The sequence below is a fragment of the Sesamum indicum genome, linkage group LG6 (genome assembly GCF_026168435.1).
Source record: "Sesamum indicum cultivar Baizhima isolate 11 linkage group LG6, ASM2616843v1, whole genome shotgun sequence".
Lineage (NCBI taxonomy): Eukaryota > Viridiplantae > Streptophyta > Magnoliopsida > Lamiales > Pedaliaceae > Sesamum > Sesamum indicum.
Window position 1 is genome coordinate 26,836,930 of NC_142662.1, and position 25,571 is coordinate 26,862,500.

General features: G+C 34.8%; 4 protein-coding genes across 7 annotated transcripts; 1 reads left to right on the forward strand and 3 right to left on the reverse strand.

Annotated features, from left to right (window-relative positions):
- Nucleotides 1-1,971: 1,971 nt before the first annotated feature.
- On the reverse strand, nt 1,972-4,152 carry LOC105163353 (putative indole-3-pyruvate monooxygenase YUCCA10). Its single transcript, XM_011081665.3, has 4 exons — nt 3,473-4,152; nt 2,969-3,205; nt 2,346-2,471; nt 1,972-2,273 (listed from the first exon to the last, which is right to left on the reverse strand). Exons 1-4 carry the CDS (start codon nt 4,091-4,093, stop codon nt 2,109-2,111), a joined length of 1,149 nt encoding a protein of 382 aa, XP_011079967.1. The 5' UTR covers nt 4,094-4,152; the 3' UTR covers nt 1,972-2,108.
- Nucleotides 4,153-7,405: 3,253 nt separating this feature from the next.
- LOC105163186 (protein NETWORKED 3A) lies at nt 7,406-9,354 on the reverse strand. 4 transcript variants are annotated; one of them, XM_011081441.3, is made up of 4 exons: nt 9,199-9,311; nt 8,840-8,899; nt 8,601-8,716; nt 7,406-8,307 (listed from the first exon to the last, which is right to left on the reverse strand). In XM_011081441.3, the coding sequence occupies exons 3-4, from the start codon at nt 8,701-8,703 to the stop codon at nt 7,625-7,627; spliced, it is 786 nt and encodes a 261-aa protein (XP_011079743.1). In that variant the 5' UTR covers nt 8,704-8,716; nt 8,840-8,899; nt 9,199-9,311; the 3' UTR covers nt 7,406-7,624. The 4 variants fall into 4 exon arrangements, with proteins under 4 accessions (XP_011079743.1, XP_011079742.1, XP_011079741.1 ...); XM_011081440.3 differs by lacking the exon at nt 8,840-8,899 and having other exon boundaries at nt 9,199-9,354; XM_011081439.3 differs by lacking the exon at nt 8,840-8,899 and having other exon boundaries at nt 8,601-8,772; nt 9,199-9,334.
- A 7,180-nt stretch (nt 9,355-16,534) lies between these two features.
- On the forward strand, nt 16,535-19,902 carry LOC105163185 (protein TRANSPORT INHIBITOR RESPONSE 1). Its single transcript, XM_011081438.3, is given in 4 exon segments — nt 16,535-17,122; nt 18,052-18,544; nt 18,754-19,534; nt 19,537-19,902. Coding segments are annotated over 4 exon segments (1,767 nt in total). The 5' UTR covers nt 16,535-16,667; the 3' UTR covers nt 19,575-19,902.
- A 1,845-nt stretch (nt 19,903-21,747) lies between these two features.
- LOC105163184 (rRNA-processing protein) lies at nt 21,748-23,816 on the reverse strand. Its single transcript, XM_011081437.3, has 3 exons — nt 23,536-23,816; nt 22,458-22,567; nt 21,748-22,232 (listed from the first exon to the last, which is right to left on the reverse strand). Exons 1-3 carry the CDS (start codon nt 23,723-23,725, stop codon nt 21,945-21,947), a joined length of 588 nt encoding a protein of 195 aa, XP_011079739.1. The 5' UTR covers nt 23,726-23,816; the 3' UTR covers nt 21,748-21,944.
- Nucleotides 23,817-25,571: the final 1,755 nt, after the last annotated feature.

The following is a 25,571-nucleotide window of genomic DNA, read 5'->3' on the forward strand; positions in this document are numbered from 1 at the left end:
TGTAAATTGTATAAATTTATAGTGTCAAGGGGGAGTTAATTTCACTTTATTTTTTTTACAAGGTTTTTTTTTACACTTTTTTGTTAACACGGGGTAAATTATATTTAACTCAATATTTTACTAGCACACGACCTGTGAATGAGTGGGTGTTGCGAATATTTGGATTCATACTCATTAAAATAAATATTTTGGATATGGGTGGGGTCCAAACTAAAACTTACTTGAAGGTATGATATTGAATGGTAAAGTTTGATACTAAAAAAATTTATAATTATCAGTTGATTTAAAATTATTGAATTTGTAACTTTTTGACAAATTAACATATTAGATTTACTTTTTATATAAAATTCTTATATTTTGTACATATTTCATCAAGGTTTTTATGCAATTACATTTTGAAAAGATTGGCTAGAGTTTCTCATTTTTATTCTCATAGTGACAACTCTAATTATATTTCTGATAAAATTAATTTGAACATGAAGTGAATATGAGACTAACAAATTTGTTTCAAAAATTAAATATGCTTTTCATATTTCTTTCCTATTGATTCTTTAATTTTCATTCTTATCTTGAATCTATGTCGATTGTGTAACTGATTAATAACGACCTATTATTTAAACAAAGTCATGATCATTATATATATTTCAACTATATTCAATTTGCATATTTTAAAATTTTCAAATAGCTTTTAATTTATTTTATACATCGTAAGTTGATGAAATATTTTTAATAAATTAATTTAGTAATATATTTGGATGACATCATTACAAAGAAACAAGAATAAGTATTTCATTCATTCTAATATGTATAAGACCTAATTGATTATAGTAGTAAAATTGAATAAAAATATTTATTGAATTCAAATCCGAATAGGATAATACCCAGTTATGAACAGGCCTAAGCACATGAGAGTTTTACTTGTATTTTAACATTCAAGTTACCATTTCTTTCAGTTTTACAGACATATAATGAATAGTAAAATAAAATGTTTGGTGAATCAGAGTAGGGCCTTGATGTCCCGGGCAATGTTCAGGGCATCCATACAACCCTTGTCGTGCCAAAACAGCCCGCTCTTACCCTTCCAGTGGTAAGGGAAACTCTTTGCAAATCCATAATCATTCAACAAACTATCCACATCGTACCCCTGCACAATAAAAATACATATATATCTTGTTAAAGGTTCCGACGTCGATAACCGGGAACTTCCCATACTTGAGCTTGACGGTGAAAGGCCCTTCTTCTGGCCTTTGAATCCCATAGCCATACTTGGTCAAGCCGCCAAACACAGCCTTGCTCAACCCACTCCAATAAAAAATACTTCAACAGTTGCAGTCTTGTCTCTCGAGAAGGGCGTATGGGATTGAGAGTTTTGGTGTAGACACGCCGCAGTGGCCAGGCCGGAGGGCCCACCGCCGACGATGATCACGGCAGCTTCTGCCATGAGTGGAGAATATATATTGTTGTTTTGTGCAGTCTTTGTGTTGCATTTTGGTTCTTATTATAAGGTTATTATTAAGATTGGAGGTGGATTATATATTGTTCATGCAACGTGTGTGTATGGGAAAATTCTTAATTCGAATTAGATTTGTCCGAATCAAGTCATCATTTTTTTAAAATTGTACACAATCGTACGGCGAGTATATTTTAGTGACTATATGATTGATTCAAGTTCGACCGAGCCCGATTTGAGCTAGAATTACGTGTGTGTATGTTGCAATGTTGAAAAATATATTACTAATAATTAGATAGTGACAATATAAAAAAAAATTATCACCTAATTTATATATTTTTAGCGATAAATTTAAAATCATCACTAATATGACATTTTCTTGTAATGCCTACCAACTCATATTTAATTTGATAATTTTCACTTAATATCATTCCATTATTGTAATACTGTTTTTTTTTCTCATTTTTATTGAATATTTTTCAAAAAAATTGCAAAGATAAATTTTAAAAAATATACAGAATTGAATCAATAATTTTCTCTCACAAATATATATATATATATATAGATATTTATTGCTTTTATATTTTGGAGTGTGTGCGATTACCATTGACCAGTAATAATAACAGGAGAGTCCAATATATATATCTGTCTCTTTGAATCAAAGTTGGGCCTTGATGTCATGGGCTATTTTTTGAGCATCAGAGGCAGCTCCATAGAATCCTCTTCGGGCCAGCCCAGCGCAATATAGCCCATTCTTACCCTTCCAGTGGTTAGGGAAATTGGGGTTTGGAAGCCCATCATCAGACAGCAAATAATCGTCTCCCTGTCCATCAAGACATGGATTAGGGTTTGTTTGTTTGGGATGAAAGTAAACAAGGAGCAAATGAGTGATTACCTTGAGCCAGTGTTTGGTGGATCTTTTGAAACCTGTGGCAAACACAATCACGTCGAACATATATTCCTTCTCCTTCTCAAATAACACACTTCTGTTACCCTTTATGCTTCTTATTCCTGGCAATACCTGTTTTTCCATAAAACCACACTACTCCTCACTATTTCTCTACAAATTTAAAATTATACTTTTTTTTTTCTAAGTAAATTTTAAAATTACAATCACACCCTATTCAAAAATTCATCGTTTATACTTGACCCTTTTTTATTAGAATTTAGACAATAAATACTAATATTTGCAAAAACAAAATGCATAAATTTTTAAATTTACCCCTCATTTAATATTTTTATGTTATTAACTTGACTCTCTCTCTCTCTCTATATATATATATATATATATTATTTTTGTCCCTTGATAAGTACAAAAATATATGAGAATGTTAAATAAGAGGCAAAATAAAAAATATATGTACTTTCCTTCACTTCCGTTAGCAAATCTTCCATTCAAATCTTAATAGAAAGGATATAAATATATATATATATATATTTTAAAGTGTTAATTTAATATTTTGAAAGGAAGTTTAAGTATAATAAACGCTATATATATATATATATAAAAAAAAAAACCTGAATCTGGCTGGAGTTCTTGAGCATGTGAAGAGCTCCAACATCAATAACCGGGTATTTGCCATGGTTGATCTTGAGAGCAAAAGGTCCCTCTTTCGGCCTCTGAATTCCATATTTGCTCAAATCCCCATACACACACTTGCTCAGCATCACCACCATCCAGTCTACCCACTTCAATGGTAAATACTTCAACATTATCAATCCCGCTTCCACAATCCTCCTCGACGTTATATGCATCTGCATCCACATCCCTAATTCCCCTTAATGCTGTGTGCATCGCTCAAATTTTATTATACTACCAGGCCATCTCTATTTCTATGTACATATAATAAATAATATTTTATATTTTAAAATATATTATAAAAATAAATAACATATTCGCATGCATCACGCTAGTATAGATATTTGATACAAACAAGAAAATTTCCTACACGTATGTGTCACACCTGCATGTCTATGCATGCCTTTTAATTTCCCATTCCAATGAAAACTGTAACACCTTACCGGGCTCCGTACGACAATGGAGGTTTTGGCGCCAGAGTTTGCAAGATCAAGCGCAATTTCCATACCCGAATTCCCACTCCCAACCACCAAAACCTTTTGGCCGGCGAATTTTTCGCCGTTTCTGTACTCGGTCGAATGCAAAACCTCCCCCGTGAAACTGTGTAGACCTTCCACTTGAGGAATCTTAGGGTCGCATGTTTCCCCAGTAGCCACAACCAGAAACCTAGGCGTGTACTCCTCCGCCTCGCCCGACCCGAGGTTTCGTGCTATGATCTTCCATTTTCCGGCGACATCATCGTACGCCGCCGCCTCCACCAATCTCCGGTACCTGGGGCTGATGCTGAAGCGTAAAACGTAGTCGTTTAAGTACTGAACGAATTCGTTCCTCGATAAGTATTTAGGGTAAGAGGGTGGGATTGGCATTAGGGGCAATTGGCACAAGTGTTTGGGTAGGTGCAGGTGGACCCGATCATAGCAGTATTTCTGCCAGAGAGGAGCGAAGCAGTCTTGTCTCTCGAGAAGGGTGTATGGGATTGAGAGTTCTTGCAGACACGCCGCCGTGGCCAGGCCGGAGGGACCGCCGCCGACGATGATCACCGCTGCTTCTGTTTGGTCAGCCATGGATTTGTGTTAATGAGTGAAAACGTAAGGAATGCAGTTGTCAGACATGTGAAGGTTGATTCTCCCGCGGGTTTATATATACAAATACAATGAACCAAACTATATGACATCTTAGGTATTATTTTATTTTAATAATAATTATTAATTAAATTAATTATTTGATATTAAGGATATTATTATATTTTGTCGATTATCGCAAAATATAAATATTTTGATATAAATGATTATAATTAATTTATTAAAAAAATAATAATGCAACATTTCCACTTAAAAATATACAACAAAAAGATACTAGACTCGGGATGGAATCTAAAAGCTGGATAAATAAAAAACTTAATTGACCAAATTTAAATATCGAATACCAATAACATAATAAGTGTATTGTATTTATTATATAATAAATTCAAATTTAATTGAATAGGGTACCATACCTATTCGATTTGGTTGACTCACAGAATTTTTGGAAAAGAAAACAAAATATGTAACAATTTATTTAATATTGTAAACTGAATGAACACTAATTAATACAATCTGACGCGAGAAACTGAGAAAAAGGTAAGACTGCAGGAATACCCCTATATATATATAGTAGTGCATGCTGCACCTGCACCTACCTACCTTATCTGTATATTGAAATGGAGCCACTCATTCTCTCCCTCTCTATTTGATTTCAATATAATCAAGGAAAAAATTATTTACAACTCTTCAACTGTAAAAAATAGTTTTTTTTTTTTTTTTTTTGTTAGTTAACCATTTCTTTTTTTATTTTTGTACTATAAAAAAATAAAGTAATACTACAATAGTTAATAAAAATTATTAATAAATATATGCATCAAACAAGAACAAGAACTAAAATGTTGGAGTGTTATTAGCGGAAGACAAAAAAAGAATTAAAAAAAATTATATATATATAAGAGAGCAAAAAAAATTAAATAAAATAGGTAAGTTTTGTCTGTTTGGCCTTAACTTTTACGGAAACTTTTCACCCCAACCAAATATCAGCTATAGGGAAGGGAACTATATATATAATGGGATGTCAATATCAATATTTATTATTGTTAATATCAATATCAATATAGCTTATAAATTAGGTATAAGTATATTATTGTCAAATTTTGACTTTAAAGAATTTATTGTTCCACCAATGACCTAGATTGCGTTTGGCTATACTTATTTATTAAATTTTGGGTAAATTATAATAAATTTTTATGAAATTTAACATAATTATAAATTATCAATACTCCAGCAGCTACTTCATTCAGTTAGTTTTTATTCCTTCTTTTTTTCTTTTGTAAATTAATCAAAATACGCTTGGGATCTATAAAACAATTTCACTTATCTTTAAAATTTTTCTAAAACTTTTTTTATGGACTATAAGGACAAAAAAAAATAATAAAAGAAATAGCAAGGACAAAGTGAGCATTTTCAAGCTTCCGTCCAAAAATTATATAATTATCATCAAAATTTTTAAATTTTATAAGCACATCTTTTACAAAATTAATCAAACATTTTGAAATATTTTGTAAAATTTTAAAATATATTAAAAATATTTTATAAGCTTACCGAAACATCCTCCGAATCCAAACAGTTAGAGGAGGTTACGAAGATACCTTGATTCTTCAGCCCATTACCCTTGCACTATTGATAGACTAGAGTAGTAGCCCAATCACTCTCTGTAAGCCCATTCCAAACACAGTAAACTAATGGGCCAGCCCACTACAAACTAATTGGGTTGGTCAATATTTATGAGTGGCCCAACTGCTCAAGAAAATATTTGGGTCTAAAGAAGCCAATTTTCTTGTCTTCAATAGACAAATGAGTGGGAAAAATGTGGTGTTTGGTAAAATGAAATAAAGTAAATGATTAGGTTCCACTTTTTGACTAGTAAAAAAAAAAAAAGAAATTCATCTCACCACACTTTAATTCTATTCTTGTCCTCTTCAAAACATTGAAATTCAGTCTTGTTGGGAAATGTGCCTTTGATTGAGCCCCATTCCAAAGATGAAACCCCTCACTCTGCAAACTCCAAACCTAAGAGAGCCTCCACAATTATTCCAATTTGAAAGCTTGTCATTTGTACCATGTACGCATATGCTCCAAAGTCTAAACAGACACAAGAATTTCACAGACATTGTGCCCAGAAAGCTGCCATTTTGGAAAAGGACAACAGCACCAATCCAGCATTCATGTGTTCACACAACATATGCCATTTAATCAAATCTTGTCCCTTTGCTCAACATGTCTAGCTGTTTCCTCAGGTGCACCCGCCAACCACCCCCTGCCATCTGTCGTTCTGGTCCCACAATCACCTTCCCTCCCACCCCCTTTTAATCTTTACTCCACAATCATTCATTCATTTCCATCAAAGAAACTGCATTTATTTCAGCACCCTTTACAAAAAAGACTTGAGATTTTTTGTATCAGCATCAATAGTAGTGCATTATTTCCTCATCATTAATGGCTTACTCCATAACTCCATTCTTGATTGTTCTTTCTACCTCTATATTTATGTTGTTTTCATCAACGCCAGCCTTAGGCATAAACTTGCCAGCCTCTACTATTTCTGCTGCACCTGCATTGTTACCTGATCCTATTGCTCCATTATCCTCACCACCAGCATTATCTCCAGATATTGCTCCTCTCTTTCCTTCACCTGGAGGCTCTGAGCTTTCTCCAAGTGAATCTTCTGTGCCCCTTATCCCATCAAGTCCAAGCCCACCAAACCCTGATGCAATGGTGGCTCCCGGCCCCGGTACAGCTCTTGCACCGTCTGGTTCAATGCCAGATTCTTCTTCAGTTAGGCTGAATTCTCCGGTGTTGTTCAGTTCAATAGTAGTTTTGTTTGGTGGAATTTGGGTAAATGCTGCTTTATAGTGTGCAAAGTTGATGGCAAGTTGGTGTATCTTTGGTTCTGAGATGTTGAGCATTTGGTTCCTGTTTTCCTCTATATAGTAATTAATATTTGTGAACATTATAAATCAATTTCTTGGATTCATGTCCAGTAGTGTATAGATTGTTAGGTGGGGATTGGGCTACTGACGGGTTCTGCATTTGTATGGATTCTTGATATAGTAGAATAATGTGCTCAAAAGATTTCTACTTTGTTGCTTATATAATTGTTTCATCTTGTTCTTTTAACTTTGTGAAAGTTCTGTCTGCTCATACGACTCAGACACACAAGCAGAACAACCACACATCTTATCAGACTTTTACACCTTTTTATCAGGAAATTCAATGTTCTGCCTTTGTATATCAGAGAAAAATACGAGTAACATTTCAGATATTGATCAGTTATTGAATGAAAATGAGCAATTACTACACACGCAAAAGAATGTATAAAGGATACAACTTACAGAGTTACAGTAATGAATACAACTGATGGTGAAAAGAATGACTGCAACAATTTTAACAAATGAATGCCAGTTGAAAAAACTTCCTACCACGTACAGACTCCTACGGTGGGGGGGGGATATAGTTCTTACATGGTAATATATATTACATAGTATCGGCGAACACGGATTAAACAACACCCTAAAGAGCCACCAGATTAGCCTGTGATTTAGCAAATCCATTGAACAACCTCCCAAAGAAACCCTCTTTCAATTTGGCGTACTCAGGTTGATTTTCTTTCTTGGGAGTGTTCCTGGCAAGACATTGACTCAGCTTCACATTTTCTTCCCTGAGCAAGTCCATGGCTAAACTCAACTGTCTGATGACTTCCCTTTTCTCTTCATCCTTCTGAAGTAGTTGCTCCTTTTGAACCTTGTTTTCTTCTCTAAGCCTCTCCACTTCTGCCCTCAGCTTCATTAGCTCCTCATTGCCAGCACCACCTGACACTTCCTCTGTTTCGGACTCCACGTGGTTTTGCAGTATTTCTTCTTCCTCTTCCGGGTCATCGACCTCGGACTCCTCAGACTCCTCCGGTCCGTAGGCCTCAGAGTAGCTATCATATGCTTTGTCGCTCAAGCTCAATGATTTCTCAAGCCGATATTTGGTGAAAGACAATGGAGATGACCATGGCGTTGGAAGGCGAGTTCCAGATTCCGATTTGACTTGATCGTATCGCTCGGCTAACGAACGATGAGTCCGATAGAAATCTTCAACCATGCTAATGAGCTCTGGTCTCTTCTTGTAGTACATTTCTGCACGTTGGGCAAAGGAATCTGCGTCTTCCTCAATTATCTTCAGCATTATCTTTGTTTTCTCATCGAGCTCTGCCAAGAATTTCATGAAGCATGAATCAGATTAACAGTACAATTCATTATCAAGTTTGCCGTGATTCCTGCAGAAGGTAAACACATACGCAGAAAGCTCGTGCACAACTAACTGTTGCAAAACATTTTTGCATAAAAAGTTCAAATTATAAAGATCTCCAACGGTCAAAAAACCACCCTAAAGTAGGAAAAAAGCAAATGTATTCAAATTGCTGACTCAAAAGGGAAGAAATTGTCAATAATTCAAAACAAGGAAATTTAGCAAAAAGTAGAAAGGGGAAAAGGAGGATCACCAGCGAGTGTGGACTGAAGCCATGGTGACCGATTTGAAATGCTCTTGTTGTGACTGTCAAACCACCACCAGTGTGATGATTCCTTGTTCTTTGCCTCAACCATTTGATCTTCTTACCTTCAACAATTCAGAAATCCGCAAAGAAATCTATATTCCTTAACTCGGAAAGTAAGCTACAAATAGAAGGAAAAAACTCAAATAGAACACTAGGGAAAAGCAAGACAGCTAACACAATCCCACCTCAAGACACTGAAGACGCAGCACGTTCACTGTTTCACTAAATTCTTTGATGCTCTCGTACTGTTTCTCAAGATTTTTCCCCAAAAAAAGTAAAATCACCCGGAAAGTACAGAGTTATACAGGATCAAAGTTTAAACCTTTTTCTATTACTTGGTAAAACATACACAATCAACTCAATTGTAAGTGATTCTAAGAAATTACTTAATAAACAGATGAAAACACCGTATATTTCTGCACGCAAGAACATATCCATTGCGTGTAAACAAGATGGATACACAAAAAAAAATGTGAGCTAGTACATGAACCAGCAAGAACACCAACAGACACAGAGATGATTGAGAAAAGGTGGTGAGTTTTACCTGGAAATGCGGTCTCCTCTGCTTCCAAAACCGACGCCGTTTGGCTGCCACTCCCTCCCCCGCTCTCTCTCTCCAGTCTGAGAATGCCACTCTTATCAGTTGGAAGAGAAGACTCTGCTGCCAATTTAAACTCCAATTACCTAGAAATACGCAGTTTGTCTTACTCCCACTTTCTCTCCAATAGAAATATGCCACGTGTCTTCGACCCCTTGGGATTCTCCCCTCCCGGAGGAGGTGGGGCGCATGATAGCACATGCAAAATTCAAATTCTCGATTTATTGACTATTCTACCCCCAAAGCTGCGGCCTTATTCTCAATAGACCCAATACGATTTGGAACGAATGTGTAAAGGGTAGACACGTCAATAGAGATTTCATTTTCCCCCTCCCTAATTTATATTTTATGTAAATATTTTCCCTTTTCTTCTCTAAAAATGAATCTGAGTTGTTCGCTGTTAACGTACAGGAACGAGGAGCGTCCTCCTCAAATAGAAAAACCCATCCAACGGTCGAAAATTAGAATACGACGCCCAAGAAATTCAAAAAAAAAAAAAATCAATAAATGGTCCTAATCTGGGACGTCTTCGAAGGACAAAACTTGGGCCGAGACATATATAGATCATCTTGGCCCAAGCCCATTATCAATTTATTTTGGGTTGAAAATTCGAAATGTGAATTATGATAGTTGGAAAACAAATATTATATATATATATAGGTTAATGTTGTCCTTTTCGTAATATTGGTTAGAGATTTTGGTTGGAGTTTAGTAAGTGGTCCATCGTACGTTAGATGTTGGGAGGGAAAATGTAATATTGTAAGTTGAATGGCCGAATCAAAAGGCCGTGGCGTGGAGTTTGGGCTGGGGACCACATTATATGCTGCAATTAAGAAATCAGGCCCATTATCGACATTTTTAATGCTCATTCTGTGCTATGTTATTCCTTTTTCTTCAGACCAATGAATTCTTTTTAAACGAATAGTATAAGAAATTAGATTAATTATTTTTTTTAAGATAAGAATATTTATATGTTATAGTTTTATTTGAATTATTTAAATAAAGATTTATGAAATTGGGAGTAGTAAAACACTGAATTCATGTCTACTTGTGAGTATAGTGATTAATTGAAAGATTAAATTATAAAAAAAGATATTGACTAACAGCTTTTTAACTTTTAAATATGCATAGCATCTCATATATATGGTTATTTAAAAAATGATTATTTTTCAAAAAATAATTATAGTATTTTGTATTATTTAATTTTTACTGCGGAAAATGAGATATTAACTCCGTAGTAATAATTGAAATAACAATGCAAAAAAAAAACAAAAAAAATGGGGCCAAGTTTGATGAGATTTGGGGAAGAGTGGAATTTTGTGGATATTGGATTGGCATGCTTACGCAGGTTAGGTTGACCAACAACACTAACATCACATGCCTCACTCATCATTACATTTATATATGCATATATCTTTTCAATAATTTTTACAACCAAAATTCGGTTTGATTTGGAAGAAAAATAATGAATTGTACATTATAGTGTGGTCTTGTCTTGATTTCACCAGAGAGTTTTGGTCCGAGGATGATTATTAATTGATTGGAAGAGATTGATCCTTGCACGTTTTTGTAATCCTAGAATTAGGTCAATCACAATTTACATTCATGTGAATAAGGTTAGATGAATGTATAGTGAGGCATGTGATTTGAGAGGACCCCCCCAATAATCAATTCCAGTGATTTGAGTTTGGTAATTCCAGTTGACCAAACAAGAAATGCCCGCACCCCCTCCCTACCCTAATCATTCATCATCAACTATTCCAATATTTCAAATCAATTTAGCACCGAAATTGGTTTAACTTTGACATTTTCCCCTCCCTTTCACATACCTGCATTGCACCTACATATCTGGCCTACACCATCCGGAAATGGAATTGATACTCATTCTAATCATCCTCTATTGCAACTTCAACTCAAAATCCCGTCGTGGTTCAGATAACGATATGCTTGTTGTATAAAAAATTATAATATTTGATATCTAATTGTGATCTAACCATCATTAGAAAAATAGTAACTAAGATAATTCTATTAAAATTTACTGATATTTATCGAAATTTATACTGTAATTCGACTGACCCAAAAAATAATCAGTTAATGAACAAATTCAAATAAATATTGGGATATGAAAACTTGTTTAATTACTGTTTAATTGTCATAGCCATGATAGTTGTCTTACATTAGGGATAGTTGTAATTGCTGAATTTGAATAGAAATTAGGGATAAGGGTGAAGAGAGTGATGGTGTTAGGTGCATGCAGGCATGGGATGATGAGGTTAAACTTAAAGGCGTGTTTGTCGGTAATAATCAACCTATCATAAATTGAAGTAGCTAGGGGGCCTCCCATTGCCATTGCCAACACCTCAATTCCAATTCCAACTCCAACTCCTCTTTTTTGTTAATTCCCACTTTTAGTGTCAAAAAAGGAGCACATCAAACTAACTTGCAAAAAAAGACAACACACATACTTAAAAGTAAACTCTATTACCTCCTTTTTTTTTTTATTTTGAATAATTATATTTACATTCTTTGATTTATATTTTATTTATACAAATTATTCATATTTCTTATTTAATTATAAAAGTCATCCGTGATAGTCAAAAAAAGTATAAATGTAAATGATGCTAACGTCTTTTGATGATGTATATACAATTTGTTAATAATTAAAAATAACTTATGTAAATAGACTATAAATCAAGACCGTAAACACTGTTTTGTTATTCAAGTTAGAAAAGACAGTGGAAGGGCGGGCGTAGGGAGATAGAAGAGGAGGGGCCCGCTTATAAGGTATTTCCACTATTGGGCCCCCATTTAATTTGAGTTATAGTCAACTATTTTAATTGGGTTCCACTTTCCCTTTCTTGCCCCTCTAATTCAATCCTATCTTGTACTTTTTCTCATGCCCCTAAATTTTAGTTTTATTTGATTGAAATAACATCAACTCTTGTCAATAAAAAAACAAATTATGAAGATTTCAAATAAAAAAAAATAGATTTAGACGAAAAAATCAGTAATGGGATATTGCGTAAGCCAATATGGGGATAAAAAAGATTAGAAAGAGGTAGATTGATGAGCAACCAAGCATCCAATATTCATTCATACACATTCCCCTTTGTTTTACAACTTATAGGAACTACACTTTTCCTTGCAATTCCACTTACCTCCTCCTTTATTCTTCATATCCATTTAACCAACCCTACCCTACTACTAATCAATTCAATATCTATCTATTGTTACAAGCAACAAGAGGGGTGATTAACGTTAATTGAATTTCCAATCACGTGTTGCTGATTTTTATAGGAGGATTATTCAGTGGGTCACAGTTGGAGATAATTCAGCCGGTATTATATATTATAATCAATTCAGATTATAATGCTAATTAATTCAGTAAACCCCACCCATTACTTTATTTCCTAATAATCATCCACCCTTCCTTCGTCGTTTAGTGAATACCGTGTGCCCTAATTACATTCCAAACTCTCATGTCCCATTTCTGACCTACTTCTAATTTAATTATAACAAAATCATAAATCCCATGCATTCCATTCACACCAGAGATATTGATATTTGTCTCAATTTATTGTAATGCCAATTTATTGATCGGATTGATATTTTGTTTAATTTATTTATATCCACGTAATAATATAATTACGATTTCGTTCTCTATTTTAAAAGAATAAATAAATTCCCCCATATATATGGCAAAGGTAATAATCAAAGAATTTCGATTATTAGAGAGTCACCTCAACAACTCTGGCATGATAGGTTAAGTCATGAACAAGCTTGACGTCGTCATGAATTCAAATTCTATCATATATAATTGGACACATAAGTACAAGTTATGGTAACATGTAGCAGTAATAGTAGTCCCCATGTGCATCAAAATAACATTGGACCATGAAGCATGGCCGCCTAAACCCTATATATCTTAAATTTTAATTAATCACCAACGTACATATAATATATATTATATATATATAATTAGATATAATAAACTTTATATTAAATTTTAAATTTTTTGATAAACCCTAGAAATAGAATTTCATTTCCCAAAAAACACGTAGTTACGTGGTACTACTGTTGCATTTGCTACAAATATATATTATATATACATATATATACAGCAAAGTCCAATCCGTCCCATGAGAGATTCCCGGAGAGCCATGCGTGGGCTTAATAATTAATTCTCAATTATTTTTATCCTTACTAATTAATTAATTCATTAAGTTTCTTAAATCTCATTATCTTACTGCTAAACAATATATGTATCAACTTTACGTGCATTACAACTCAGCACACTCATTATTTGCACCTTAATTTCTCATTCTGACCACATAACATAATTTAATTATCGCCATTACTCATCATACAATTGTTTTAAGGGTATATAATAAAAAATTTACGTAAAATTTGTTATAATTATAAATATTTTTTATTATTCAAAAAATTACAAATACTTTGTAAATAAACTGTCAATTCAAAAGATATTTATAGTTACGACAAATTCATTTATAGTTTACCATTGTTTAAATTATGAAAGGTAAAAAAGGGACGGGGTGAAAATTCTGTAATTACCAAACACGCCCTTTTAATGAAGCCGACGGTTCTTGGCCAACATTGTATCTGGGCCCTTGATTTAAATTTTAACGTACTCAAATTTTGACAGAGGACTGAGTCTGAGTATCAGCTTTTGGACTCCATACTGAAACAGTGCCAACCCATTATATACTGTCCCTTCCACTGATGGAAATGACGATATTGCCCCCTACTTTACTACTGCTATGGGACTGATTGCCCGAAGGGTGGAATCGTCATTAACATATCATGAAAGAATAAGCAATGGCGTACGAGAAACATTTTGTGCAGAGTCCAGTACTTGCAAACATGGGTACACCGTCCCACCTAGTTTTATTTAAGGAATAATTACATCAACACTCATTGATCTATGATTTGTTTATACAAATTATTTCTATTTTTAGATAATTATACATACACTCACCAAAATATCATTATCACTTATGCAAACAACTTCTTATTTTTTTTAAAAAAATTACACATACACCCCTAAAAATGTTAGCATTATTACACAAACTACTCATATCTTTTAAATATCAGGAGTAGTTACTGTAATTATATAAAAATGAAGGTTGATTGTACAGATTAGGGATGTAAATGTAATTATTCTTTATTTAATCAGTTCAAAAACCAGTAAATTATTTATACAATTATTTACTAATTGACTTATACTTATATATTTTTTGAGTTGTTAATCTTTAGTGATAGGAAATAGGTGAATTTATTAGGAAGAAAGGCAACTGGCGTTATCACCTAAAACAATTAAACAGCTCCAATTCCATAAAAAATTTATGATGAAATATGGTCGGTGGGATTGCAGGTTGGTATGAGTTATGATGTGTGGTGGCGATGATAAATAAATTGAAATTCATGACTACATATTGTAAAGCTCTCAACCAAAGTCGTCTTTACCCGCCCTCAGATTATTGCTCTATATTTATTAATATGTAGTCATGAAATTGGGATTGAAATGGGGAGGGTGAGTTTTGGATGTAGATGGCATCAATAATGAAAAGGTAGATGAAGAAGAGTTCCCTTTGATAATTAGAAAAAGAAAAATAGGACTATTCACCCCACTTCCCATAATTCTCTTGTCAACTACTTTTCATCATAAAGTTATCATCCCCCCACTCAATTTCTATAATTACTTTTTGCTGCTTCTCTTTTCATCTGACTATATTTTCTTAAACATTTTACCAATTACAAAACTTAACATGCTACACATCACTTTTATATGTGCACATTTCTTTACACTCATATTAATATAAATATATTATAATATGTTGTAAAGTATTTGATAAAATAGTAGAAACTTATTATGATTATTAGGAATTACATATATATTTAGATTTATAAAATTCGATTTGAACAAAAATAATTTTTTATTATTTTGAGCATGTGAAAATGTTGGATTTGAATTTATTACGTAGCAGAATATGATTGGGTGGCAGTGAAATCATGATTATATTTTAACACATATCACATCACACCATACCTCTCTCACTCTACTGCTCTCCTAGTAGTAGATTATAATTTCCGTGGTGGTCCCATCCACAATCCCCTCCGTCAGATCCAGCCGTGCATTTTGAATCATGAGATTCCCTTGCACCATCAACACTATCTTCTTTATTCATTTACATTTCTTCCTAAAGTCAATCTTTCTTTTCAATTTACTCCTCATCACTCCTCCCATTAAATTCCATCAAACATATTTCTTATGTAATAATTATTTTTTTACTATAGAGCTTAAACAATAATTATTTGTAATTCATTTCCTTCAAAGCAAAAGAAGGGTTAGTGTTCATTTTAATTTATTGATGTTATTAGTATATAGTATTTTCATTTTTTATTTAAAAGAACTATAAATTCAAAATACACTTAAATTTTTATCGATAATTAACAATTTTTACTATGTCAAATTTACTTTTACGTTATGTACTGTTTAGTTATAATGTCGAAACAAGATGCAAGTTTCGAATTTGTATATTTATATATATATTATTAATTATTGATATAATTTATCTGGTTTGATTTAAGATTTATAAGGTAGTTGGAATTGAAAATAATAGTTAATTTTACCTGAAAATATTAACAATAAATTAGTATATGGCTCATTCAAATGTTAGTGCATAATTTTAAATTTTAGAGATATGTTAATTAAAAATAAAATGAGATAATTATTGCAAGTGAGTAATAATTCTCAAAAAAATAGAAAAGAAAAATTGTAAAGTAAATTTGATCCTACACAATAACAGATGTTGTATGTTTGATTCCACAATTTACAAAGTAAGCACATTTAAATCCATAAAATAAAAAATTATTTCATCATATCCCATAAGATAAATATTTGGGACACATCTAATTTTATAAGATACAAAATAAATACTAGGATTTTTTAGTTATGAAATTCCTAAACCATAAAATAAAAAAAATATAATATTGTGTGACCAAAAATCGTAATTATGCCAAACCTTCTCCAACTCATTCGTAGAGAAGGCTGACAGGCGGTTTCCTCTACTTGCTGGGCATCGCAGTCACAGTATTTCTACGGTCGCGCTTCGCTTCAAGCAGATAAGGGCCCCCACCGTTCAATCGGACGGTTGAAATACATCAAAGCCACGTGTTGTTCTCCGGATCCTCAACTCAAACACTAGTTAAAATCCTAACCTCACCACAGGTGACACCCAAATATAAAAACTCTAAAAAAACCTTATCTTCTCTTCTACAATACAATAGGCTTCTCATTCCACCTGACACCCTCTTTCTTCTTCTTCTTCTTCTCCTCTCCCTTCTACCTCTAGCTCTCAGATCCAGAGCTGAATATCTACCGTTTTAGCCCTCCCATGGCGTACTCGTTCCCGGAGGAAGTTCTCGAGCACGTCTTCTCGTTCTTGACCTCCGACAAAGACCGAAACGCTGTCTGCTTAGTGTGTAAGTCGTGGTACGAGATTGAGCGGTGGTGCCGCCGCCGTATTTTTGTTGGGAACTGCTATGCTGTCTCGCCGGAGATCGTGATCCGGCGGTTCCCGGAAGTTAGGGCGGTGGAGATTAAGGGGAAGCCGCATTTCGCGGATTTCAACCTCGTGCCGGAGGGTTGGGGAGCGTACGTGTACCCCTGGGTCGCTGCGATGTCGGCGGCTTATCCGTTGCTCGAGGAGATTAAGCTCAAGCGCATGGTGGTGACGGACGAGAGTCTCGAGCTGATCTCCAAGTCGTTTAAGAATTTCAAAGTTTTGGTGCTGTCTTCTTGCGAGGGCTTTACGACGGATGGTCTCGCGTCGATTGCGGCTAATTGCAGGTTTTTATTTGGAAAATGGATACTAATCTGTTCTGCTGTATCTTTGTCTGTTTGTTTCTGATGGAATGATATAGGGTTTTGTTTGTTTGAATGGGGATTCAGTGGTAATGTCGAAGGAAGTAAGGATTTTTGAGCTAATAAAAGCAAAATCTGTTCCATTTCTTGCTCTTACGTACATATTTCTTTTGCGAGTGGCAATGTGGTAATATTTTTGACTTTTATGGGTTCAATCCCAACATTGCGGTAGAACTTTGCCTTAGTTTCAAGATCCATTCTATTGCCAAGTTAATTACTGCGTGCTTCATTCTCAATCGAATATCAGATCTCATTAAGAATGTTATGTAATTTATTCCATTTCACCAGGGGATGTATGAGAAAGATCTGACTGTTTGTTGCCTTAGTTGGTGTTCTTCTGTTAGCTCGCGTTGTTTTGCTTTAAGTGTGAACCTAGCTGCTTAGAGTTTCTGAAAGTATACCGTCCTGGAAGAAAATTGGTTCTCATAGAGCATGCAGCCATTTTATTTACCCTCTGATTCGTAGATTATTCTTTGTTGGTTTTCCTTGGGATTATATGACTAATATTTTAATTTGTGGACACTGATGTTTTGGGAATTGACTTTATTCTATTTTCGTTCTAATGAATACTGACGTCTTTCCTTCTTTTATGCCTCTGATTTTACTCAATCTCTGGGGATCCTTCTGCTGACGAATTTAGTTGACGTTGCAAAACACTTCTGTGATGATCTAGTTATATGGTTAGACATACTGGGATAATTAAATTACTTTAAATGTTCGGGATGACAACTGTTTGTTACTATAATACTTGGAAACTATTAATACTGGTTACTATTGATTGATCTCTGAACATGATTTGTCAGTTACATATGCACACTGTAGTTTCTTTAGTTGATGTATTATCTTTAATGCAGGAATCTCAGAGAACTAGATTTAAGGGAGAGTGAAGTTGAGGACCTTAGTGGGCATTGGCTTAGCCATTTTCCCGACAACTACACGTCATTGGTGTCACTTAATATATCTTGCTTAGGCTCTGAAGTGAGTTTCTCTGCTTTGGAGCGCCTGGTTGCGCGGTCACCTAACCTGAGGACTCTTCGGCTGAACCGTGCTGTACCCCTTGAGAAGCTGCCTAACCTACTTCGCCGTGCCCCCCAGTTGGTTGAATTAGGGACTGGTGCCTATTCGGCTGAAATTCGATCTGATACCTATTCAAACCTGGCTGAAGCATTCTCAGCCTGTAAGCAACTCAAAGGCTTGTCGGGTTTCTGGGATGTGGTCCCATCTTATCTTCCAGCCATGTTACATGTTTGCTCTGGGATCACTTCGTTGAACTTAAGTTATGCTACCATTCAAAGTCCTGATCTTGTCCAGCTTGTTACCCAGTGTCGAAACTTACAGCGACTATGGGTATGCTACTTTAGCTGCAGAATTGCCAATTACATAGCAATGTCTAAGTTTCAATATTTTCATTGACTTACACTCAATCCCAATTCCTACGGGAAATATGTTTCGCCTACACCATCTTTGTTTATTACGCGCGTTGATATTTAGTCACTTATCCATGCCATTTTGCTGCATTAAAACTGTCAACTAATAAACACATGACTGCTGCACAGGTTCTGGATTACATTGAAGACAGTGGTCTGGAAGCTCTTGCTGCATCTTGCAAGGACCTGCAGGAATTGAGGGTGTTCCCTTCAGATCCTTTTGGAGCAGTACCTAATGTCTCTTTGACAGAACAAGGGCTTGTCTCTGTCTCAGAGGGCTGCCCCAAACTCCAGTCTGTCCTCTATTTCTGCCGACAGATGTCTAATGCTGCATTAGTTGCTATTGCGAGGAATCGTCCTAAGCTGATTCGCTTCCGACTCTGTATTCTTGAGCCTCGAGTTCCTGATTACCTAACCCTCGAACCACTTGATACTGGTTTTGGAGCAATTGTAGAGAACTGCAAGGAATTGCGGCGCCTTTCGCTGTCTGGCCTCCTCACAGATCGTGTTTTCAAATATATTGGGACCCATGCCAAGAAATTGGAGATGCTTTCTATAGCTTTCGCTGGGGATAGCGACTTGGGCCTCCATCATGTGTTGTCTGGTTGTGAAAGCCTTCGGAAACTGGAGATCAGGGACTGTCCTTTTGGGGACAAGGCTCTCTTGGCCAATGCTGCAAAGCTGGAGACAATGCGATCCCTTTGGATGTCTTCTTGCTCAGTAAGTTACGGAGCATGTAAGCTGCTTGGTCAGAAGTTGCCCAGGCTCAATGTTGAAGTTATAGATGAGAGAGGTCCACCTGATTCAAGGCCCGAAAGCTGCCCCGTTGAGAGACTCTATGTTTACCGGACTGTTTCTGGACGAAGGGTTGACATGCCCGGTTTTGTCTGGACTATGGATGAAGATGCATCCTTGAGATTTTCTTGAGCCACGCCTCAATTGAAATTTGACATGGTTCTTGCTTATGAATGAAGCAGCAGGTACATGCTCTAAGTGCTAATCGTACTATTTATTTCAGCAGGCTTTGTGTGATTGCAGTGCCAGTGGAAGTGGGAGCAAGCCCAACTAGGGGTTGAGAAGCTTGGGAGCTCAATTGCCATCAATTTTTCACTTGGCTGAGCTATTCAACGCAATCACTCACTAATAAAAATGTGATCTCTTGTTATAATGTGTACGGTAGAGAGTAACTTGTTTAGGAAAGTAATTATGTATACTATGTCCGGACCTGTGCCAGCTTTTGGCGGCTGATTTATGTTGTTTAGAATCATTCAATGCTTATATCTTTGAGTTGGTTCCATTATCAGATGTTCCTGGCAATAAATAGTGTACGTTGACACCCACAATGCGTGTTAAGCGCGAGCTATTTGGCCCCTGGTCCTTTGATGGTTTTTAAGTGACTGGTTGCTATGCATCAAATAGCCGCTGCATGCATTTTGCACTCGAATGCGGCTCTTAGGGATACGTCGCCCCAAATGTGATTATAGTTGAAATGCTATAGAACTTGGAATACTGATTATAGTTGAAATGCGATAGAACTTGGAATACATTTTAGATGTGAAAGAACTGCTTGTGTGTGTGGGTTTGGAAAAGGGCATGTGAGAGAGTATGGACTGATGCGGTACGGTCATACCCCTTGAACACATCAAGGAGTCGAGTAGATACAGATTTCAGTCACGCAAAAAGGGTCAACTGAATATCCGTATTACCTGATGCTACACTTGTACGTTTCTGTGTTTGCTAATCTATTTTTTAATTTAATTAATTTTATTTATTTGAAAAGGAGATGAGAAAGACAGAGATATACGGGGGAGATAGTAACATAACAGGAACAGAGACACCCCCACCAGAAAAAAAAGTAAAAGGAAAGGCTGACACCTGCCAAGTCACAAGTGGCCAATAACATATCTCCGTCCATTTCCCATTTCCCATCTCCCATTTCCCTGCCTGATGATTCTTTCCATCTTTATACCTATCTATATATCTATGGATTTCATTCACCTAACTATTTAAAGAGTATTTGTACTTCTCCACAATCTTAATTTTTGATTTCTTTACCTTCAAAAATTGGTGAATAGTATCAGTATTTGTTTGTTTTTTTTCCAAAAAAAAAAAAAAAGAATCAGAAAATAAGACACAAAGACTGGATTTTATTTTTCAACAAATTGCGAAATTGAAAAATGTGGCTATCAACCCAAGACCTCATCACAAGTTGCTTACCAAGTAATCATCCCATCAAGAAATAATAATAATACTTGTTCTGGAAGTTCTCCAAAATTCAGTAGTGACCCCTCTGGATATCTATCTGTCCAACATATTCTTTCATGGAATCTACTTTTTATGCAAAAACAGAGTTTTGATGGTGAGAAGATATATTACATCCTTGAATTATTGAATTGTACTTTAACCCTGAATGAGTGAAGGATGATAGATATGAATGTTTCTACCACTATCAAGAAATAGATTTTGCTCAAGGAAGGGTCACATAAGCAAAAGCAGTAGTAATTTTTGCAGGATTTTTTCATTTTTTGACTCTGACAATACGTGATGCTTTTTCATATGTAATTATGTTGTCCGAACAAGTCAATAGCTTTAGACATCTACATCTAAGGCCTCGAGTCATTAATGTCTGAGTCCCACTTTGCATTATGATCTTGTGGACAGAAAAATCTCATGGCCCCAAAAGACTTGTAGTCTTTTGCCTTGCACACCATAGCCCATCTAATCATGAAAGTCCTAATCTATGCTTCTTTTCTTGTGGCTTGTAGGCTTCTGCAGATAGCTTTCAAAGGTGGACTCTATCCGTTTCTTACTTTCTTTATTAGATTACTGACGAATTCATGTTACACACATTGATAATTGTCATATAAATCATCTAACTATTTGATGTATTAAACACCTGATATAGCATTTACAGGAACACATATCTTGCAAATTATTTGAATATTTCTTTTATTCAGACCTACAAGCATGCTTTATATTTTCTTAAATCGGAGGACCTGGGGAACCTCCTCGTAATCGTTCACAAAGAATAAGTGAATTTCATTGCGTCGTATCGTTAATCGCTTTGTGCTCGATTGAAGAAGAAAAAAGGGAATCACATCGCAAGCGAAAAACATGGCAGCATAAGAGGGACACTGCTAGGGGCAGTTCACGAATATCATTTCGCTCTTTGTAATTTGTATACAGAATATAATCTCGCTCTTTGTATAATTTCACAGTGACATGGGCCGTGTATTTTTAACAGTAAAAGCTACAATATATAAAGCCTCAGTTGAGTTTGGAGGGACATCACACATAACAAACCAAAAGGGGTTAACGCACTAGCTTTTTGGACCTTGAATTGTTTCCAAGATATGCTCGATTCTGTATTTCATAACGGGTTGACCGGATTTTGTTTTCTTAAACATTTTCTCCTTGAGAGCTCTTCTTCGAGCTTCAGCTTTTTGCTGCTCTTCCTTCTTTGCCTGAATCATGGCTTCCCGCTCCATCCTAGCTTTCTCTTCCTCCTCACGCTTCTTCTGATACAACTCTTGAAGACTTTGTGCAGTCTTCTTGCTTCTCTTGTTCTTGTTAACATTGTTATCACCTTCTCTGGTTTCGTTTTCACCCTGTAGCAAGAATTATAATTGCACATTAGAACAAATTTCTACAACAAATTCATGTAAGCAGTGAAGATTCAGATAGCACACATTGCTGAAGTGCCCACACATTAAGGTTCGTACTTCAGCACTATCTGAGGAAAGAAGAAAAATAGCTGCCCCCATCCCACCCACCACAAAACACACAATCCTAGAAGAAACAGAAAGGGATTGGATTTGGGAAAATATTCACACCTCTGATGGTCTTTCGGATGTGCATGGAACATCCAGCTGCTGTTGCTGCTTTAATGATCTCTTATATTTCTGCAAGTATTTAGCATTTCTGTAGAACTCTCTTTGCTTCTCTGTAAAACAAACAAATCAGTGGACACATGTATTTGGGTACCCAAGTAATTTCTCTCACAAGCATTAGTTATCTCTCGATTCTAGATATAATAATAAGGTCAGTAACACCTCCCAAATTAAAACTTTATCAAGAGCATAAGCATAAGAAGGCTACAAAGCCAGCTCAAGACTTCATAAACAGAAACCACATGTGAGTAATGGACGTGGCTGCCTATCATGGTCATGGCTTCTGTGGATTCAAAACGACCCCCCCAAATTGGTGAATTTAAGGCCTACCATGTAAGAAACTACTCATTTTCTCATACAAAATTTCTTCCTCGACTCCCACTGCACCCAGTGGTTCTCGCAACATGTTGTCTTTCAAGCTTCAGCAACCCCACCTTCCCCTCATCCCAACAACAAAGAAACTCAAACATCTAACTTCCACATATTACCTACCTTTCGGACCATTATCGGTTTCCAATATAATTTACTACAGTGGTTAAGGAGAACTAACTTCGTTGCTTCATACAATTAATCAAAGATTAAGAAGAACTATTTGTCCTGATGAAAAATTTGATGTATGAACCAGCCAGCACAATGCTTGCATGCCTCCAAACCCAAAATAACCCTAGCTACCATTATCAGCTGACTAAATCCAAACTTCCAAACGGAAAACTATACATCAGAAAAAAATAAATCAGACACTTTACTGTAACATCACTGGAGATACTTTCAAACGATGTTTAGCCTGAATGCTCACTCAGATTCAGCAATTTGTATTTTACCACCACGAGCACTTTAAACACCAAAAACTTGATTGTAAAGCATAACCTTTTCACTGAAAACACTGCTCAATAGAATCTAATTTTAATTGAAATCTTAAGTTAAACTCAACTCACGATATACTTCACATAACAACGCAAGGAAAGTGAAGAGCTTTACATAAGTGGTAGTCCATGATAGATAAAGAAAAGGAGTCGCATACTGAAAATGGCAGGATTGTAATTGTCATTCCTAGTCTTCGCATTGGTGAATGCTTCCAGCGACAAGCCGCCTCTCCCTCCCAACCTCTGCATATTCTTTTTCATCTTCTTCTTGTTCTTGATCACATCCTGCCCGCCCACCTTCCTCCCTTTATCCTCATTACGCTCTGAATTTCCTCCACCCTTCTTCATTATGCTGATCGATTAATTGAAAGTTTTTCGATCTATTTTCAAAGCCCTAATTTCATTGCCCTAAATTGCTACAAGAATCGGGATTTTAGGGTTTCTGAAGTATTCTTTCTCCTTTCCTTTCTAGGACCTTCCTTACAAACCAGTCGGCCCAATATGAGCGGGCCTTTGTCAGAGTCCACATGATTGGGCCCAGACATTTTTTAGGTACAGCTAAACTCAATCCCACAGCCCACAGAATTGACCTAAATTTACAATTTTACCCTTAAGATTTCTTCCGTTGTACATGTTGTAATTCCGTAATCCGTATAGTAGCATTTCAACGAATTATATGTGAATATTTCAAAAATACTCTTCACAGTAATTTGATCATTTTTTCTGGGACCAAATTTCAAGTATTAGTCACTTTATTAATTGCACTTTAGTCCCAAGATAATAGAGGTTGTTACACTTTCGATCCCATAATTTATGGTTTTAGCACATTTCGTCCCATAAACTAAAATTTATAGTATTTGGGACTATAAATGCTATAAGATTTTATCTTGTGGGACCAAATTTGCTATAATTTTTTATCCTATGATACCAAAAATACGATAACTTTTAATCCTATGGGATCAGATGTTTTCAACCTCTAAATCATGGGACTAAGAGAATTTTTATTCTTATTAAATGATATTAGAATTATGAGGAGTGTAATTCATGAATATGGATCGCCATAATTACTCGACTTATAAAATTTAAAAATGGAATGATACGTAATAAATAATAAGTTATTATGGTGAATTTTCTTCACCAAATGTTATTTGTTGAATTTTGTGCTGTAATCTTATCATGCAAATATTAATTACTTATTATTGAAATTTTTTCAAAATATATACATATATGAGAAAACGATGAAAGAAAATAAAAAGGGGCAAAATCCCACTTGAAGAAAAAAGACAAATTCAGTTAGAAATATGTGATGTTTGTGTCTGCTCAAAGTTGAGGGCCCTCTTTTTTATAATTCAAGAAATGTTAATTCATGTTCTATCATTTCTTATCATCCTTAATTTTTTCACTTTGCAATTATTTTGTGTCCTTTCATAAATCATCATATATATATATATATATCTTCTTAAATTATAATTACATATGTTGATTTATACCAAAAAATCGATTCATAAAAATTGTAATTTCATATATTTTAAATTATATATACACGGGCATAAAATGTGCAAAAATTAATATTGGATTAAATGTATTTTTGGTTTAGTGTTTTAGAGTAGTATTTTAATCCGACATCTTTTTGATTTTTCATAAAATCCAATTTTATTTTTTATTTTTATCGGAGTTCATCTTCACAACGAGAAAGGGGGAGTAATATGACGAAAAAATAGCTGAAATCGTAAAAATTAACAAAATATAAGACCCAAATACTATTCTAAAAACTTAAAAATATAAATATAAAATAACCTAAATTATGAGATAAAAAAATACATTTAAACTATTAATATTTATCAATTCAAATATATATTGATATTGCCACCACCAATGATGAAAAGGTGGAGTACTTTTTGTGCTTCATTTATTAAATAAATGAAATGATCAGTTATATCAAAGATCATTGCATTCCTTATGCTCCTTATTTCAATACATTTATAAAAACCAACAACTGTATGTATCTATATTATTATAAAAAGAAAAGACTCTTCACACTCGTAAACAACGATAATTATTTATTATATCTTGTGTGCCACAACAACTAATTATTTTAAAAGAAAACTATATATGTTGCAGTACCCAATTTTTAGATATTAAAATTTATTATTTAACTCATTTATTTCCTTGAGTAAAATTTAGTTATAACAGT

Coding starts and splice junctions, on each gene's coding strand:
- LOC105163184 (XM_011081437.3), bottom strand. CDS start 23,725: ATGAAGAAGGGTGGAGGAAATTCAGAGCGTAATGAGGATAAAGGGAGG. Junction 22,568..23,535: donor TTACAATCCTGCCATTTTCA/GTATGCGACTCC, acceptor TTTGTTTTACAG/AGAAGCAAAGAGAGTTCTAC. Junction 22,233..22,457: donor CATCCGAAAGACCATCAGAG/GTGTGAATATTT, acceptor TTCTTGCTACAG/GGTGAAAACGAAACCAGAGA.
- LOC105163353 (XM_011081665.3), bottom strand. CDS start 4,093: ATGGCTGACCAAACAGAAGCAGCGGTGATCATCGTCGGCGGCGGTCCC. Junction 3,206..3,472: donor CCATTGTCGTACGGAGCCCG/GTAAGGTGTTAC, acceptor ATGTGGATGCAG/ATGCATATAACGTCGAGGAG. Junction 2,274..2,345: donor CCACCAAACACTGGCTCAAG/GTAATCACTCAT, acceptor CTTGATGGACAG/GGAGACGATTATTTGCTGTC.
- LOC105163186 (XM_011081440.3), bottom strand. CDS start 8,703: ATGGTTGAGGCAAAGAACAAGGAATCATCACACTGGTGGTGGTTTGAC. Junction 8,308..8,600: donor GCTTCAGTCCACACTCGCTG/GTGATCCTCCTT, acceptor AATTCTTGGCAG/AGCTCGATGAGAAAACAAAG.